General features: G+C 40.2%; 1 protein-coding gene across 7 annotated transcripts in view; it reads left to right on the top strand.

The window, feature by feature from the left end:
- The window catches only part of LOC127413247 (phospholipid-transporting ATPase 11C-like), a 92211-nt gene that overhangs the window by 43746 nt on the left and 32055 nt on the right, over positions 1-16410 (top strand). For all 7 annotated transcript variants that reach the window (XM_051650214.1, XM_051650215.1, XM_051650212.1 and 4 more), the window contains 2 exons: positions 12595-12675; positions 13858-13965. In XM_051650214.1, coding sequence (XP_051506174.1) covers positions 12595-12675; positions 13858-13965 — 189 coding nt within the window. The remainder of the gene's footprint in view (positions 1-12594; positions 12676-13857; positions 13966-16410) is intronic.

Raw genomic sequence — 16410 nt, 5'->3', positions numbered from 1 at the left:
TATCTCTAAAGGTCATTTGAATTTGTTCTAAATCATCAGATATGATGTGATGGTGGTGTGGAAGCGGGATGCTCAAACATAATGAGAAGCGACACAACGGCCAAAGATTACTTTGTTTCAGATGCAGCCTATGTGTGTACATGTGTGCCTCATTACTTCGTTTGTACTTCCAGTGCTGGGTATTAACGGATTACACGTAATCTGGATTACGTAATCAGATTACAAAAAAATCAAGTACTTGTATTTGGATTAAATTACATTTGAAAATACTCTTAATTGGATTAGTTACTTTTTTTTTTTTTAGATTACATTATTACATATTAACAAGGCAATGGCAGTAACTTGTTAAAAATGTATTGATAATTTTCATATCAATACAGTGTTTCCCATTAGTTATCTAGACTGTGGCGGCCCACCACAGTCTAATTTGTCCCGCAACAGTTTCATCATGAACCGAAAACAATTTTTACACTTCTCATAATAATATAAAAGATCTCTAACATTGTGTTTTGTGCCATTGCTTCAGCAAAGCATCTCACACTCCCAGTCAGTCAGCACCCTCAAACAAACATTAGAGCACCCTCAGTTGCTGACCAGGGCAATCTACTGCCCGTGGGTCGATTTATCAAGAATGTTTTTTATTAGATCTTTCATTTATCTGGCTTTGGGACCTATCGCGCATCCACAAGCTTTTAATATGCTCAGGGTTGCCAGATAATAGATGCAACACCCCAAAAAGAGATTTATATACATGCACAAATTGGACTTATGTCATACTTAATTTATGCAATCTGATAACCATGCATGCGAGTGCATGCGGTTTCTCTCTCCTCTTCGGAAAAAACCCCCAAAAACTTAGCTCTCCGTGCAATATTATGCTCAAAGAAAAGTGTGATTCAGCCACTCCGTGTCCATATGTGAGGCTATGTGTGCTGTTTAGTGCCAAGTCTGTGAGCAAACCTTTTCAGTGATGAACTTAAGTAAAATACCAATAGATCTTCGCATCATTCGCACACGGAGGGGACACGCAAGCAAAACCAAGCGAGAGAGGAAAATGTTTGTTCTTTGTTATTTGTAAAATGCTGAAGTCACTCACACCTTTATGTAAGTAATCATTTAGCAGTGTCATGCAGCCTGTTTTATTCAGTTTTGTGCTGAATGGGATGCCAAACAAACCATTAACTTCTAAATTGCTCAAATAAAATATACATATTCGTCTCTTGCTTGCTTTTGCTTGTGTGTCAATGATTACCCCTCCATGCGTCAATGATGCCAAGATCTACTTTTATATTTAATTTCATCACTGAGAAGGTTTACCTGCAAACTTAGTAGCACCAAACATCACAAGCAGCCTCAAGAATGGACACAGATTGGTCGTATAAAACTTTTCCTTGAGCAGAATATTGCACTAGAGATAAGTTTGTTCAAAGGGGTAAGAGAGTGCTAGAAAGAGCGCGCTCGCGTGCATGGTTGCCAGATTGCACCAAGTAACTATAATATTAGGCGGAATATTTCCAATTTGTGCAAGTATAAATCTCAAATCAGGGTGTCTCTTATCTGGCAACCCTGAGTATGTTAAACGCTTGTGGAGGCACGTTAGGTCCCAATGCAAGATAACTCAAGTATCCAATGAAGAAAACGCTTTTAGGATAAATGAGCCACGGGCCAAATTAAACCATGTGGAGGGCCGGATCCGGCCCGCGGTCCGTAAATTGCCCAGGTCTGACTTAATGGTTGATGTGGCCCCTGTACCAAAATAACTGCACACCCCTGCTCAATTGAATATGTAAGACTAATACTGTAAATTTACAAGCAGATTTCCTTGAATCCCAGCAAACACACAAAAATACCTGCATTTTGTGAACACGTAGTTTAGGGTAGGGAATAATATTTCTCTCAAAGTGCACCATATTGATGCATTTAACTTTTTAATTTTCTTATGGGGGACCATGCCCCCAGATCCCCCTAGAGGGTCTGAGGTCCACCCACCACAGTCTCATTAAATTCTGTGGGAAACACTGCAATATCATCATATTCTTACCCCTGAAATGCAGTAGTCTCACAGATGAACATTTTGACCATGTGCTCCTTTTACGTTACAACAGTAAGATATGCACCTCAGCTAAGGAATAGGTGATGGACTATTACTAAGTAGTAAGGGTTAAAAGTAAGCGTGCCAGAGTTTTGAGCTGTTAGCCTTGACCTAGCAATTGCTGTTGATTTCAGGTTCATTGCTGTTTGTTCATGTAATGTTTATATTGTTTAATGCACTTAAAATGAACTAGATATGTTTAAATATATATATTTTATTTCTTACTACCTCACCAGTGGTGTGCAGCTCACACATTGAGGTTAATTGCGTCAAAGGATCTAGTGGATGCCATCTCTAAGGCTCCTGCCCACAGGGTACACAATAGTTCAACTGCAAAATATGCAGCAATATGGAACAAAGCCCATCGCTCTATTGTTGCTGCTGGTGCATTGGAGTCCACTTCATGAAACTTGACAAAAAACTTAATACAATTGTTCCTTGTGTGACTCTGTGGATCTCTGCTGATTTAAAATGTTCTACTCTTTTAGAATATTCTTGCTGTTCAAAAGATAATCTTTATCCCTAATATCCACAGCTTTGGAAAAGCCGATGGACAATCAGTAAGCAGTAAGGGTTAAAAATGTTTTTAGATGAAACTTTTGACCTAGGCAATGTCGTTGCTGTTGATTTTATGGTAATTAATATTCATTCATTTTATGATTGTTTTATGTTGAATTTTTGGTCATTAATGTTCGTAATGCTGCTATTGTTTTATGCACTTAAAATGAACTTGATGTCTCAGTGTTTTGAATTATAAACTTTGTCCATGCAGTGTCATTGCTGTTAGATTTAATATTTATTTCATTCATGTAATGTTTAATGCACTTTTTAAAAGTTGTTGGTTGGGTTTTTTGACCCTTTTTGTGAGGGTCTTTTTGTTAGTAATAAAGAATGGAATAAATTTCTTCCTCTTTGTATTTTCATATTAAATTGTTTATCCTACTCAAATGCATATGATATAAAATAAAATAGATTTTGTAATCACTTCACTTTTATTGTCACACAACCATATAAACAAGTGCAATAGTGGGTGAAAGTCTTGGGTGCAGTTCCGAGCAACATAGCAGTCATGACAGTGATGAGACATAGATGAGACATATTCCAGTTTACAATAAACAGATTTACACATCACAATTTACATATCTAATATACACATAATTACACACAACACAATATACAAATAATAATATACAGTATACAATACACACAATATAGAATATTGTACAGTATACAATACACACAATATAGAATACACATACACACAATATAGAATACACATTATACAATAAAAATTGTATATATAGTATATATAAAATATACAGTAGGTTGTATTGTACTGTATTGACATTCAGGCTGTCGGTTGATAGTCAGTTGCCAGAGTGTTGTTAAGAGAGAATATAATTTAAGACAGTCCAGTGTGAGATAATGAGATTAATAAAGTGCAGTGCTGATGTATATTGACCGAGAGACATCAAGAGTTCAGAAGTCTGATTGCTTGGGGGAAGAAGCTGTCATGAAGTCGACTGGTGCGGGTCCTGATGCTGCGATACCGCCTGCCTGATGGTAGCAGTGAGAGCAGCCCATGGCTTGGGTGGCTGGAGTCTTTGATGATCCTCCGAGCTTTTTTCACACACTGCCTGGTATATATGTCCTGGAGGGAGGGAAGCTCACCTCCGATGATGTGTCTGGCAGTTCGCACCACCTTTTGCAGGGCTTTGCGGCGGTGTTATTGCCATACCAGGCAGTGATGCAGCCAGTCAGGATGCTCTCTACAGTGCTGGTGTAGTACCGTGTGAGGATGTGGCGGTTCATTCCAAACTTCCTCAGCCATCTCAGGAAGAAGAGGTGCTGATGAGCCTTCTTCACAACGGCCTCAGTGTGGACGGACCATGTGAGTTCCTCAGTGATGTGGACACTGAGGAACTTGAAGCTGCTGACTCTCTCCACCGGTGCTCCATTGATAGTGATGGGACTGTGTTCTCTGTCTTTTCTCCTAAAGTCCACCACAAGCTCCTTTGTCTTGTTGACGTTGAGGGGGAGGTTGGGCTCCTGACACCAGTGTGTCAGAGTGAGCACCTCCTCTCTGTAGGCCGTTTCATCATTGTCAGTGATCAGACCTACCACCGTCATATCATCAGCAAACTTGATGGCATTGGAGCTATGTGTTGCCACACAGTCATGTGTGTACAGGGAATACAGGAGTGGGCTGAGAACACAGCCCTGCGGGGCTCCAGTGTTGAGGGTCAGTGATGAGGAGACGATACTGCCCATTCTAACCACCTGGCGTCTACTTGACAGGAAGTCCAGGATCCAGCTGCAGAGCGAGCTGTTTAAGCCCAGAGCCTGGAGTTTCACATAAAGCTTGGAGGGCACTATGGTGTTGAATGCTGAGCTGTAGTCTACAAACAGCATTCTCACATAAGTGTTCCTTTATTCCAGGTGGGAGAGAGCAGTGTGTATTGTAGATGCAATGGCATCATCAGTGGAGTGGTTGTTGTGGTAAGCAAAATGCAATGGGTCCAGTGATGGAGGCAGCACAGAGCAGATATAATCTCTGATTAGTCTCTCAAAGAATTTGCTGATGATGGAGGTCAGAGCAACAGGACGCCAGTCATTTAAGAAAATGCTGGACGTTTTAAAGCATGTGGGGACCACAGACAAGGAGAGGGAAAGGTTGAAAATGTCTGTAAAAACACCAGCCAGTTGGTTTGCGCATGCTCTGAATGCCATCTGGACCCGCGGCTTTACGGATATTCACCCGTCGGAAGGATCGGGTTACATCCGCTACAGAGACGGAGAGTGAACTAACCTCTTTAGATTCGGCTGCGAGAGCTCTCTCCGCGAGGGCGGTGTTATTTCCCTCGAAACGAGCGGTGTTCATGGTGGAGTTTTTATTCCCTTTAAAGTCCGTGATGATATTAATTCCCCGCCACATGCTTCTAGAGTTGGTGGTGTTAAACTGCCCTTCAATCTTGTCCCTGTACTGGCGTTTGGCTGCTCTGATAGTTTTGCGGAGTGCATAACTGGCTTGTTTATGCTCCTTCGCATTCCCGGAATTAAAAGTGGAGGTCCGCGCATCTGATTTGCCAAATGGTGGGCGGGGAGAGGGATTTGTAGCCATCCTGGAAGGGAGAGTAGCAATGGCCCAAAACCCGGTCCCCTCGTGTGTTGAAACTGATGTGTTGGTGGTATTTTGGTGCGACTGATTTAAAATTGGCTTTGTTAAAGTCCCCGGTCACAATGAACATGGCCTCAGGGTGCGCGGTTTCCTGCTTGCTTATAATCCCATACAGTTCCTTGAGTGCCCGGTCTATGTCGGCTTGTGGGGGGGATGTACACAGCTGTGATAATGACCGCTGTGAATTCCCTCGGTAGCCAGAATGGTCGACACAGAAGCATGAGAAATTCCAGATCAGGAGAGCAGAAAGACTTGATAGAATGTACGTTCCTCTGAACACACCAGGATTTGTTGACCATAAAACATACACCACCACTGCTTTTACCTGAGAGGTCTTTCACTCTGTCCGCTCGGTGCATGGAGAACCCCGCGGGTTCGATGGCTGAATCTGGAATCTCAGCAGACATCCAAGTTTCTGTAAGGCAGATAATGCAGCAGTCCCTCATCTCTCGATGGAAAGAGATCCATGCTCTCAGCTCGCAGAGTTTGTTGTCCAGAGACTGAACATTTGCCAGTAGAATACTGGGTAGCGGGGGTCTATTTGCACGACGTCTTACTCTGATGAGAACGCCGGCTCTATTTCCCCTTTTCCTTCTGCATTTCCGCGGCCGGGCTGCCCAGACAAAGGGCTCCACTGGCGTGTTTGTAAACAGCGGGTCAGCATTGAGGAATTTAAAGTCCAGTTTTCGGTGTGCTATTGCAGAACCAGTGTCCAAAAGTGTTTGGCAGACAACATCCAAGACAAAAAAACAGAGAATTGTGAACAAAACAAACAAAAAACTGCAGTGTTGTTTCGGAGCTCGCAACGCAGCAGCCATACTCGGCGCCATCTTGAGTCAATCAGGTTAGATTACTCTAAAATGTAATATATGAGATTACGTTACTGATTGCATTTTTTGTCATGTAATTTGTAATCAGTACCTGATTGCAATTCACAAGTAATCCACCCAGCACTGTGTATATTCATGTTGTTACGTGATCTGCGTATGGGTTTAAGAGAGTGATCCCCAGGTGTTTGCCCGGCACTGGCATGTGTCTGGCATGCCTCTACTAATCCTGCTTTTCTCTGGAGGGGCTCCTTATCCTTTCTGTCTAGCTCTGCCTGCGCAACCCACTATTATAACAGCACGAGGGAGACTCACATACGCGCGCCTTTCTCACAAGACGTGCACTTAAATCACCAGCCTCCAAATAGAGCTGCACAATTCTCCTGAGGCCCACAATCTGAACCACATCTCTTACTCGATGTCTCTCTTTAGCCCATTTCTTTGCCTTCTATATCTCCATCTTCTTTTTCCCCTTTCCTGTCTCTTCCTTCATTTTTTTTATTTTTATTTTTTTATACATTTTCTTGTCCTCACCCCCTCTCTTTTCCTCAATTCTTTGTTCCCCCCATTCTTCTTTCTTTATCGGTCTCTCTCTCTCTCTCACACACACACACACACATACACACTCTCTATCCCTATCTCTCTCTGTACGCCTCTGCAGCACAGCAATACTGATGTCAGCAGGCAGGAAGCCCTCTGTAGTTCTTTTGAGCCACAAATAGGCACTGACTGATAAAAAAAAAAGCACCAGTGTGCTAAAAATAGCACTGCATGCCTTTGCCGAGTCCTGGTGGGAAAAGAGAGATGGGAGGGAGGGAGAAGGTGAAAACAGGAGGAGGAGGGGAGGAGGACAGGGGGATCTCTCTCTTTTACATGCACATTTTGACACACATCCTGCTGGAATGTTCCAAATACCTGCATGTGTGAGCACAGATAGGGGATTGCGCTAACAAGCCATCCATGTTCAGCTGAGTGGAAGTGTGTGTGTAACTAAGAGGATATTTGCAAATCATCTTGAGTAAATGCAATAGAAAGAGAGACTGTGAAATAAAGGAGTTGTTTGTGTATTGAAATTGGGCTACATCCATGCTAATACATTTAACGAAGACTTAAAAATGTTTTCTATTACTATGTACTTTGGAAAATGATGATGTTTGGAAATGGTAACTGTATTAGTGTGGATGTGGGCTTAGTCAGAGTAGACGTTAACAGTGTATCCGCCCATCCTTAAAAGGTATACAAAATTCTTAAATTCTGTTTTCAAAATTTAAGGCCATAAAAATCTTAAAGGTAACTTGTCATTGTGTCACCTTGGACACTGACACCTAGCGGCTTGGATGCAGCATCATTTAAAATCAATAGTTTTCAGTTTCAGATGCCATTGTAGAAATTTAGTACTCACAGTCAGCCATTATTATTTTAATCAATGAGTGAAAGTGTTAGATCACAGGATGCTTACTGAGATTAAGCGAGTAGTTGAATATCATCAAAAGGTTAAAAAAAATTAAAATGAATAAAAATCAGGATTTGTATTATCTCACACAGCACTAATCACCATTAATAAGGTTCAACTTGATGTATTGACCTGGATATTTATTGACTAAAAATTATTTTTTCTTTTTGTTTTGTTACATAAAAGGACTTAAATTCTTTGAAAAAATTGGCATTAAAAAGTCTTAATGTCTTAAATTTTCATTCCTCAAACCTGCAGATACCATGGTTAGTCAACGGAAATGAGGTTGTAAAGAACAGAGTCAATTCAAAATGTTGTACTGTTTTGTACCTTAATGTAGTTGATTTTGCTACATTTACGCACCTCATCCACACCGGAATAGTAATTTCCTCCTCCAATCACAGAGCGTTTCGAAAATGTTCTCCATTACAACATACTCTGGAAAACGATAATGTTAGGAAACTAAAAACGTTTTCAAATGAAAATGGATTAGTGTGGATGTGGCCTAAGGCCACCCACTGAATTTGACCAACCCCATACCCTCAAGAAGACCACCACCCCGCCTTCTCTCCAAAATTCCGCACTCAGAAGACACGTCAGCAAATGAAAAAACACAATGATTTACAGTCACGTCCTTTTTGGGAGTGTATTAAGCAAGTATATTAAGCGTTAAAATGTAGAGCAAACATGTACATTAGGTGTGCAATTGATGCTGTATTTGTGTATTTTATCATTCGAATGTTGCCATAGTGAATGATGGGAAATGTAGTTTGGTCATGCAAGCCTATCACCTGATAAACCAGTTAAATAAGTAGTATTCTCTTGATAGCTTTATCGTTGTTCTTCATCAACAGTACACAAAATGTGTTCAAACTAAATTGTACAGTCAACTTTCATAATTACAATTTACTTCGGTCCCTCACAGCCTCATTATCATTCATAGTAAATGAAATATGTTGTCTACTCTGACTATATGTTGGAATTTAGTATCAAACATGTTGTATGCCTGCCTCTGTAAGGTGTTTTGGCGGTAATTGATGTGTTCAGCGTTAGCTTTGGGAATTGGCTCCCTCGAGGTGGTGGTTAAATGGATGCATTTTGCGTCTACGCAGTGGAACTGGTGAGGTGGTTCGGCAGTGATGGGTGGGGGTGTTTTGTGCAAGTGTAAAAACGACGGAGAGGCAGCACTTCATCAGAGAAGTGACTATTTCATTACAGACACTGATGAACTGTATCAGTGGTGCTGTCTGTTACAAAGTGATCCAGGTAAATAGAATCCTGCTGTGTATATGTATGTGTGTTAGAGAAAGAAACCAACTGGTGGAGAATGCAGGACAGTCTGTCCTCAGCACTTTGGGCAGCCTCTCTCTTAATATTTTTAATCGAGTGGGATGCCGCAGTAGGCTCCATCCAGATGGGCTGTAAGCAATTTATTAAATCAAAAAAGCGATGTGCGGGACCACTGGCCCCAACAACATCCATCACCTGCTGGAGCTACAAGCCTCATTAGAGCTCTTTTTGCTGACCAAATCTCAGACTCAACCCTGACTCCCGTGGAGTCTAGGCGGAGTAAAAGAAGAAAGAGTGCTGCAGCGAGAACTTTACACTTTACACACTTGACCCAGGGAAACCAAGGGCAGTATTCACAAGGGTCAAGTTTTTTTTTTTTTTGTATTTTTTTACATGGGGTTTTTATCCTTTTAGATGTGCGTTCCTGTGAGGCTGAATTTAGGCCATGTTCCAATCACCTGAAGTGGACACCACAGGGTATTTTTTGGTATTAGTGTGGAAGTGTCCTTTTTTTACGCAAGTATATGATGTCATCATACCTGAAACCTTTAATCTGTATGATTCAAGTGCTATCTGTATTGATGACATTGCAAGAATCGGAATCGGATGACTTTGTGAATCGGAACACAGCTTTAATGTTACTTTTTACTGCATGTGAGGAGAGTTATCAGGAAAAGCCCTTTTTTCTCATCCTTTTTTTTTTTTTTTTTTTCCTGTTCTTTTCCACCACGAAACAGCTGTCAGCAGACACCTGGCAACTGGGAGATGCGTTTAACGCTTGATGGACCACTGTTGAAAGATCTGCTCTCCTGTGAGCATGCACACACATACTGTACATGCACACGGATATTTCTCACGGTACTGCGTGTTATGTTAGTTTAGGCTGCGGGGCAGAATTTGAAAGATGCTTGATATGAGTGTATTTGGGTTGGTCTGCAAGCTGTAACTTGTGCCTTTTAAGCAACAGCTTGTGTGTGTTTTAGGCAGGAGGTCGCTTGATTGGTGGCCATTTATGAGAGTCCAAAAATACAGTATGTGCATGTGGATATTTTAGAGGGGTTGTTTTGGATTATTCTGCCTTAGACTGAGTCATGGCTCAAAGTATATTGTGGTGTTTGTGTTGAGAGAGAGTGTGTGTGTGTGTGTGTGTGTGTGTGTGTGTGTTAGGCTGTGATCAGGATGATGGGGGTTATTAACTCTGGAGTGCTGTTGGTCTGAGATGGGCTTTCACCTTCTGAAGTCCTGCAGGCTTTACACTTCTTCCAACATAATTTTTTGCACCAATACACAACATGGGGTGTCTTTGTGTGTGTGTGTGTGTGTGGGCAGGTTTAAATGATTTACGAGGAAAAAAATTTTAAGGTTACAAACAGGTAATAACAAGGGTATTATGCTATAAATGTGGTTTATGAGGATATTTCTAGTGTCCCCATAATTCATATCGCTTAAACATACTAAACAATGTTTTTTTGAAAATGTAAAAATGCAGAAAGTTTTTTGTGAGGGTTAGGTTTAGGGGTAGGGTTAGGGGATAGAATCTATAGTTCATACAGTATAAAAATCATTATGTCTATGGAGAGTCCTCATAAGGATAGCCGCACCAACTTGTGTGTGTGTGTTTAAGCTGTTTGCTGCAGTGGAGATGCTGCACTCTGGTTGGCTAACCCGATTGTGTCGTGCAGTCTCTTTCAGCCAAGCTCTGCAGAGTTCTGCTGTGTGTGTGAGGGATATGTAGTGTGTTTGGCCGTAGCTTAGTTTAGGATGGAAAGAATGTTCACACCACTATGAGCCTGAGTTCACACCTATCCTCCCCTATATTTCACACATATGCACACACAAACACACACACATACACGTGCAAATATAGAACATGCATAAATACACATATAGGTTATCATGACCTTATGTTGGGTTTCCTGAAAGAGTAAAGGTTTGCCCACTTCACAAACCAATCATTCATCAGTCAGATCTTAGATGTTCCATTTCACACTATGTGGGTTGATGACACAATGCACAATTTTCTGTCCATTTGCATTTAAAAAAAATGTGGGTAAAGTTGGTACAGAAAAGAAAGAGGTACCAGATATACGTTTTAAAACTAAAAAAGTTTTACTTAAGAAATGAATAGTAATTTTGAAACATATGTATAAAATCATGACCACTCATGTGAGAGAAAGAGTTCAGTCATATCAGTAACCTTATAAAAGCTCTATTATTCTATATGTGCAGGGGTGCCTCATGTGGGCAGCCATGTTAGCATCACATTGCCAGCTGAATACTACTCGGTTAATCTTAGTAACTGCCCTGTTATTGGACATTTTCATTCATGGATTGAATTAATCCTGGTTTACTGTGCATAGTACATTTCTACAATGGCATTGATAACTGAAAACTGCTGTGTTTGTATGATGCCGCATCCAGGCCACTAGGTGTCAGTATAAGTTATACTTCGACATACTTAAAAATTTTTTTACTGAGTACACCTTTAACTTATTCATATATTGTAATTTTATGCTATTTTTTGTTGTTTTAAAATCACTTTCAAGGTTGCGTAATTTTTGCCATTTTCTTATTCAAGCTAAATGTGCAGTGCGACGGAGTATCGATACAGATTTTCAGATTTTATTCGATTCTGGTTCACAAGCTTTTTCGATTTAGATTTCAACACAATTTGATTAGATTCCGATTAATTTTGGCATATTTCAGTTATAATATCCATTTGGATTATATATGAAAGAAATTCTTTCTTGGCTAATGATGTCAGTTATACAGGGTACTTTCTAACTTGATATAAGGCAAAACATTTTTAGAAAATAACAACAGGACCCAACAATGCAGTTCACTTGTTATTTATTTAACAGATATAATGGTCAACACAACCAAAACTGAATTAAACTTTTTAAGAATCAATGTCGGGATCGTTTAAAGGAAGATTGCAAATAATCTGGAATTCTATGTTTTAACCCAGCCCTAATGTGCAGAGACAACTATAAGCTGTTATTATGCTTTAAAAAGTATTCCTGTGCAAAACTAAGAGTGCATTTTTATCAGACCGTATAAATGTATTATTTTGTAATTTTTTTTATCCAATTTGGAATGCCCAATTCCCACTACTTTGTAGGTCCTCGTGGTGGCACGGTGGTGGAGGACAAGTCTCAGTTGCCCGCTTCTGAGACTGTCAATCCACGCATCTTATCACGTGGCTCGTTGTGCATGACACCGCGGAGACTCCACACGTGGAAGCTCATGCTATTCTCCACGATCCATGCACAACTTGCCACGCGCCCTATTGAGAGCGAGAACCACTAATCGCAACCACGAGGAGGTTACCCCATGTGACTCTACCCTCCCTAGCAACCGGGCCAATTTGGTCGCTTAGGAGACCTAGCTGGAGTCACTCAGCACACCCTGGATTCCAACTTACAATTCCAGGGGTGGTAGTCAGCGTCAATACTCGCTAAGCTACCCAGGCCCCCTGTATAAACATATTTTGTCTCAAGATGTTCATTTTATGAGATATCTGATATGAACAATGGTTTTTTAGACTTGGGACAGAAATGAAATCAAGATGTAATATAGTGCTTACTAAAATGGTTTATGACGCGTCTCAATGACTTATCTTTTTATATAGGGTAGATTTTCTGTCAAATATGAGGAACCCATTAAAAACAACACAAAGAGAGTGAACACTGCTAGAAGATTTAGCAATTTAGAACTAAGTGGAATTAAGAATGTTTGTGTATCCTTTTTGAAGGTGATTGTTGATACCCCGACCAGCCCCGTGACCAGTGGCTTACCTCTGTTTTTTGTCATCACAGTGACAGCCATCAAACAGGTTAGTAACATTAATGTTCTGTGTATGCCCCTGTCTCCTCTTTCATCCCTCTATATCTCATTCTTTTTCTCTCTCTTCTGGCTACCACAGAGGCACTTCAAGATTTATAGCTCTGTGTCACTCTTTAAATAATGCGCCCCCAGCCGAGAATCAAGCTGAACCCAGGAGTCAGTCTCCCATACACGAAACAAATGACCGGGGGGCTTGTCACAACACACTGGTCCTCTCGCAGCTTCAGATGTATTGTTTTAGGATTGAATTTTTCCTCTGGGCTACCACATGCTTTTTGAAAAAGCACAATGGAAGGTGGACTTCCTTCCAAAAATCTTGGCTTCACACTGAGAAGGGCTCAGGCCTTAATTGGGCTTTGAAATAGGAGCCCGGGGGGCCCGAGTGACCCAAGCCCACTTTAACTTTAAATGACTGAACTCCCTTAGCTCACACTCACAGATGGTTGCTTTTTACTTAATTATTATTATAGGCCAATTTTATGTAAAGTGGCCTCAAACAGTTTTTGGACACTTAAGCCACATTCAAGACCCCATGACATCAGCTGATGAGCATAGTTTTCTTTCCTTTGTTGACATCAACTGGCTTTAAGTATGTCACAGCCATGAATTATTTGCTACTTACTGCTTGGTGGCAGGTAGAAAGAAGAGCATACATTTTAAATGTGAATATCTGCTTAATGCTATTTTGTTGACTTTTAGAAGTATGCTAGTATGCCAATGCCTTTAAAGATAATAGACATGGGCTAAAAGCTATAAACCTTTGCATTAGGTAACAAAATATCAAACCAAGTGGTGCTAGACTTTATCTCAGAACTGTATTTATGCAACAGCTTTTAATCAACTTGTCTCTATTTTATTGGATTTTATGAAGTACACACAGATGTCCTTGTAGAGGAACCACAGGAGTGGTTCATCACATTAACCATGGATATGTTTCCACTAAGTTTGACAACCAGAAAATGTCCTTAGTTGTCTAAATACTTTTTTGGGCCATTGTATGTGTCACTTTCTAGAGACTTGTTGTTATTGTCACATTATTGAGAAATTTATTAGACTGCACAGTCATCAGTTGACCTTCTGCTGTATTCACACATATCATCACATTGTGTTTTGACACACCAGCAGACTGCTCTCACATTCTCACAGTCTTTCTGTTTCTCTCTTTCATCAGGGTTATGAGGACTGGCTGCGGCATAAAGCAGACTACGAGGTGAATAAGTACCAAGTGACTGTGTTGGAGGATGGCCGGTCAGTGAAGAAGGAGAGTGAGAAAATCAAGGTACCTTTCAGTTGCTGCACCATCGCCAAGTCTCACAAATAACAGCCACTGAGGGAGTAGGGTGTGGCAAGCTGCCATACTTCGTGTGTGGGAAATAAGTATGCTCACTGGGGGCACATACTGCTGGGAGTATTTCCGTGCTGTGCATGAAATGGAGCAAATACCCCGTAAATTAAGAAACAGTTGTAGCAATTTGGGAATCTAGGCAATTCGGCTAGACAATAATTATTTTAGTCTTATAGCCGATAACCTATATAATGACTGATATTAAAAATTTGGGATACACAATATATTCCCAGATAGCAAAGTGATGTTGATGCAGTATTGATTTTTCATCCGAACAATCATTTTGGTTGAGATTGTAATTTCAACATTAAAAGTATGTTGGACGAGCATTGAAATATTGATGAAAGCCAACAGCACATATGGGTGGTGATGGTAACATTGAACTAACATTGATTGACATGAGATAATGTGTGCTTCTAAGCTGTTTCTCAATACTGTAATTGATACAGAAGTCTTTACAGAAGTCTTGTTTGCTAAAACACCTGATAGATTCACGTGAATTCCTGGGCACAATTTCAATCAGTGGTGTTCTTGTACTTTATTATTTCTTTGTCTTCCTGACTTGTTTTTTATGTTTGTATTTGGGTTCTGTTACTGGCAGTAATTAAAAATGTTAATTCCACATACTTCAAAAGTGCATTTAGTCTTAAGATTTATAGAGCTGTCAGAATTAACACGTTAATGCATGCGATTAAAGTTTAACGTGGAACTTTTTCTTAACCATGATTAACACATTTACCATTAAAGAGCACTTATTATGGTTTTTAAACGTGCCTAATTTTGTTTTAAAGGTCTCATACAATAGATTTACATGCATCCAAGGTCAAAAAACACTTTAATTTGAATTTAAATTGCAGCATTACTTTTTTTTCCCCAGTGTCAAAAACGACTCGTTCAATGATCCGTTCTAAAGGATTCATTCTAAACTCCTCCTTTTAGAGAGCCTACTCTGCTCTGATTGGTCAGATGTCCCAGTCTGTTGTGATTGGTCTACCGCTTAGTGTAGTGTTTAAGGGTGGGTCAAAGCTGATTGCCAGCAGCCAGTGAAGACCAGAGGTGGGTTTTTTGTTACCAAATTATGTAGGTTAGTACAGTAAGTCAGTCTGGAATTACTAACGACTCATTTCAGGTGTTAAGAATCGGTTCTTTCTTTTGGGAGTCAATAACTCCATTTGTTGTGCACTTTGATTTTTGAAACTTTGCAGACTTTTTTTACATTCACAAACAGCTATATAACACACTACATGAAAGGTAATATTTGAAAAACCATAATAGGTGCTTAAATACAGCATAAACACTGGTGTGAAGGGCGGAACCTTTGTAATGTTTCTGCCCAGAGTCATTACACTGACGCACTCACCACAAACACCCACACACAACAGCGCCAGAGCTCTTCTACCAGGGTGAACCTACAAGCTTAGCATAAAATAGCATAAAGCAGCGGTCCCATAGACATTCTGTGGGCGGTACTGTCGTAAAACGCTAGTTGACCGTTACGCTCTCTCCTATGATAGAGCCACGGAGGTTGTTATTTAAATAATTTAAATAATCTCTGACAGCGCTTCCCAGTCAGTGATAAAATGTTGGAGAACGGAGCTCTTAGGGAGCCCTGATGGGACTTGTGATAGAAATCAAATATTTTTCAGCCAATATAAGGTGCATTTTAATTACCACAGAAGCACACTAAGTCTTAACTATCACCAAAATGCAGAATGGGACATTTTTGTTTGCAAGCGCTTTTCATGGTGATTTCAAAGCAGCAATCTCCTGGGATCTGGAAAGGACCATCCTGCACCTCACATTCTTGCAGTTATATCAGGTAAGGAAATTGATTAAATTTATATTACAAATTCGCAAAATGCATTGTTTTAGTGACTAAATCAAAACAGGCTATTACAACCTATTACAACCAAATCTACGCCCTTTGCATTTTCAATTATACATAACAATATTCTTGTAAAAATACAAGATTGCTCTAAAGAATCAAGACAAACCATATATTGTTGCAGGTTTGGCCCATTTTCTTATCTGACGTGCCTAATTCAGGTCATGGAGTCTCTACTAACCAGATTAGCCTCTTCTAAGCATTTGTGAACAATTAAGATTATTATTCTGTTCCATTTATTTTTATCCTTCTGTCTGTGTGTCTGTTCTGTTTTAGATGCCTGGATTTAGCAAATGAGTGTGGGAGCAGTTTCCGAGTGTGCATTCGTAAATGCAGTCCAGTGGAACTGGAGGCCAGACAGTGGTACCAGTTCCTCTGGTGCCTCCAGCCACAAACAATTTAAAAAATAAATAAATTGTATTTATACTTTTGTGATTAAAGACAAATAAAGCCTGCAAACTATGTGAACGTTGTTTTTATTTATATAATTGTTT

The sequence above is a fragment of the Myxocyprinus asiaticus genome, chromosome 22, assembly GCF_019703515.2.
Source record: "Myxocyprinus asiaticus isolate MX2 ecotype Aquarium Trade chromosome 22, UBuf_Myxa_2, whole genome shotgun sequence".
Lineage (NCBI taxonomy): Eukaryota > Metazoa > Chordata > Actinopteri > Cypriniformes > Catostomidae > Myxocyprinus > Myxocyprinus asiaticus.
This window is presented reverse-complemented; position numbering and strand designations above follow the sequence as displayed.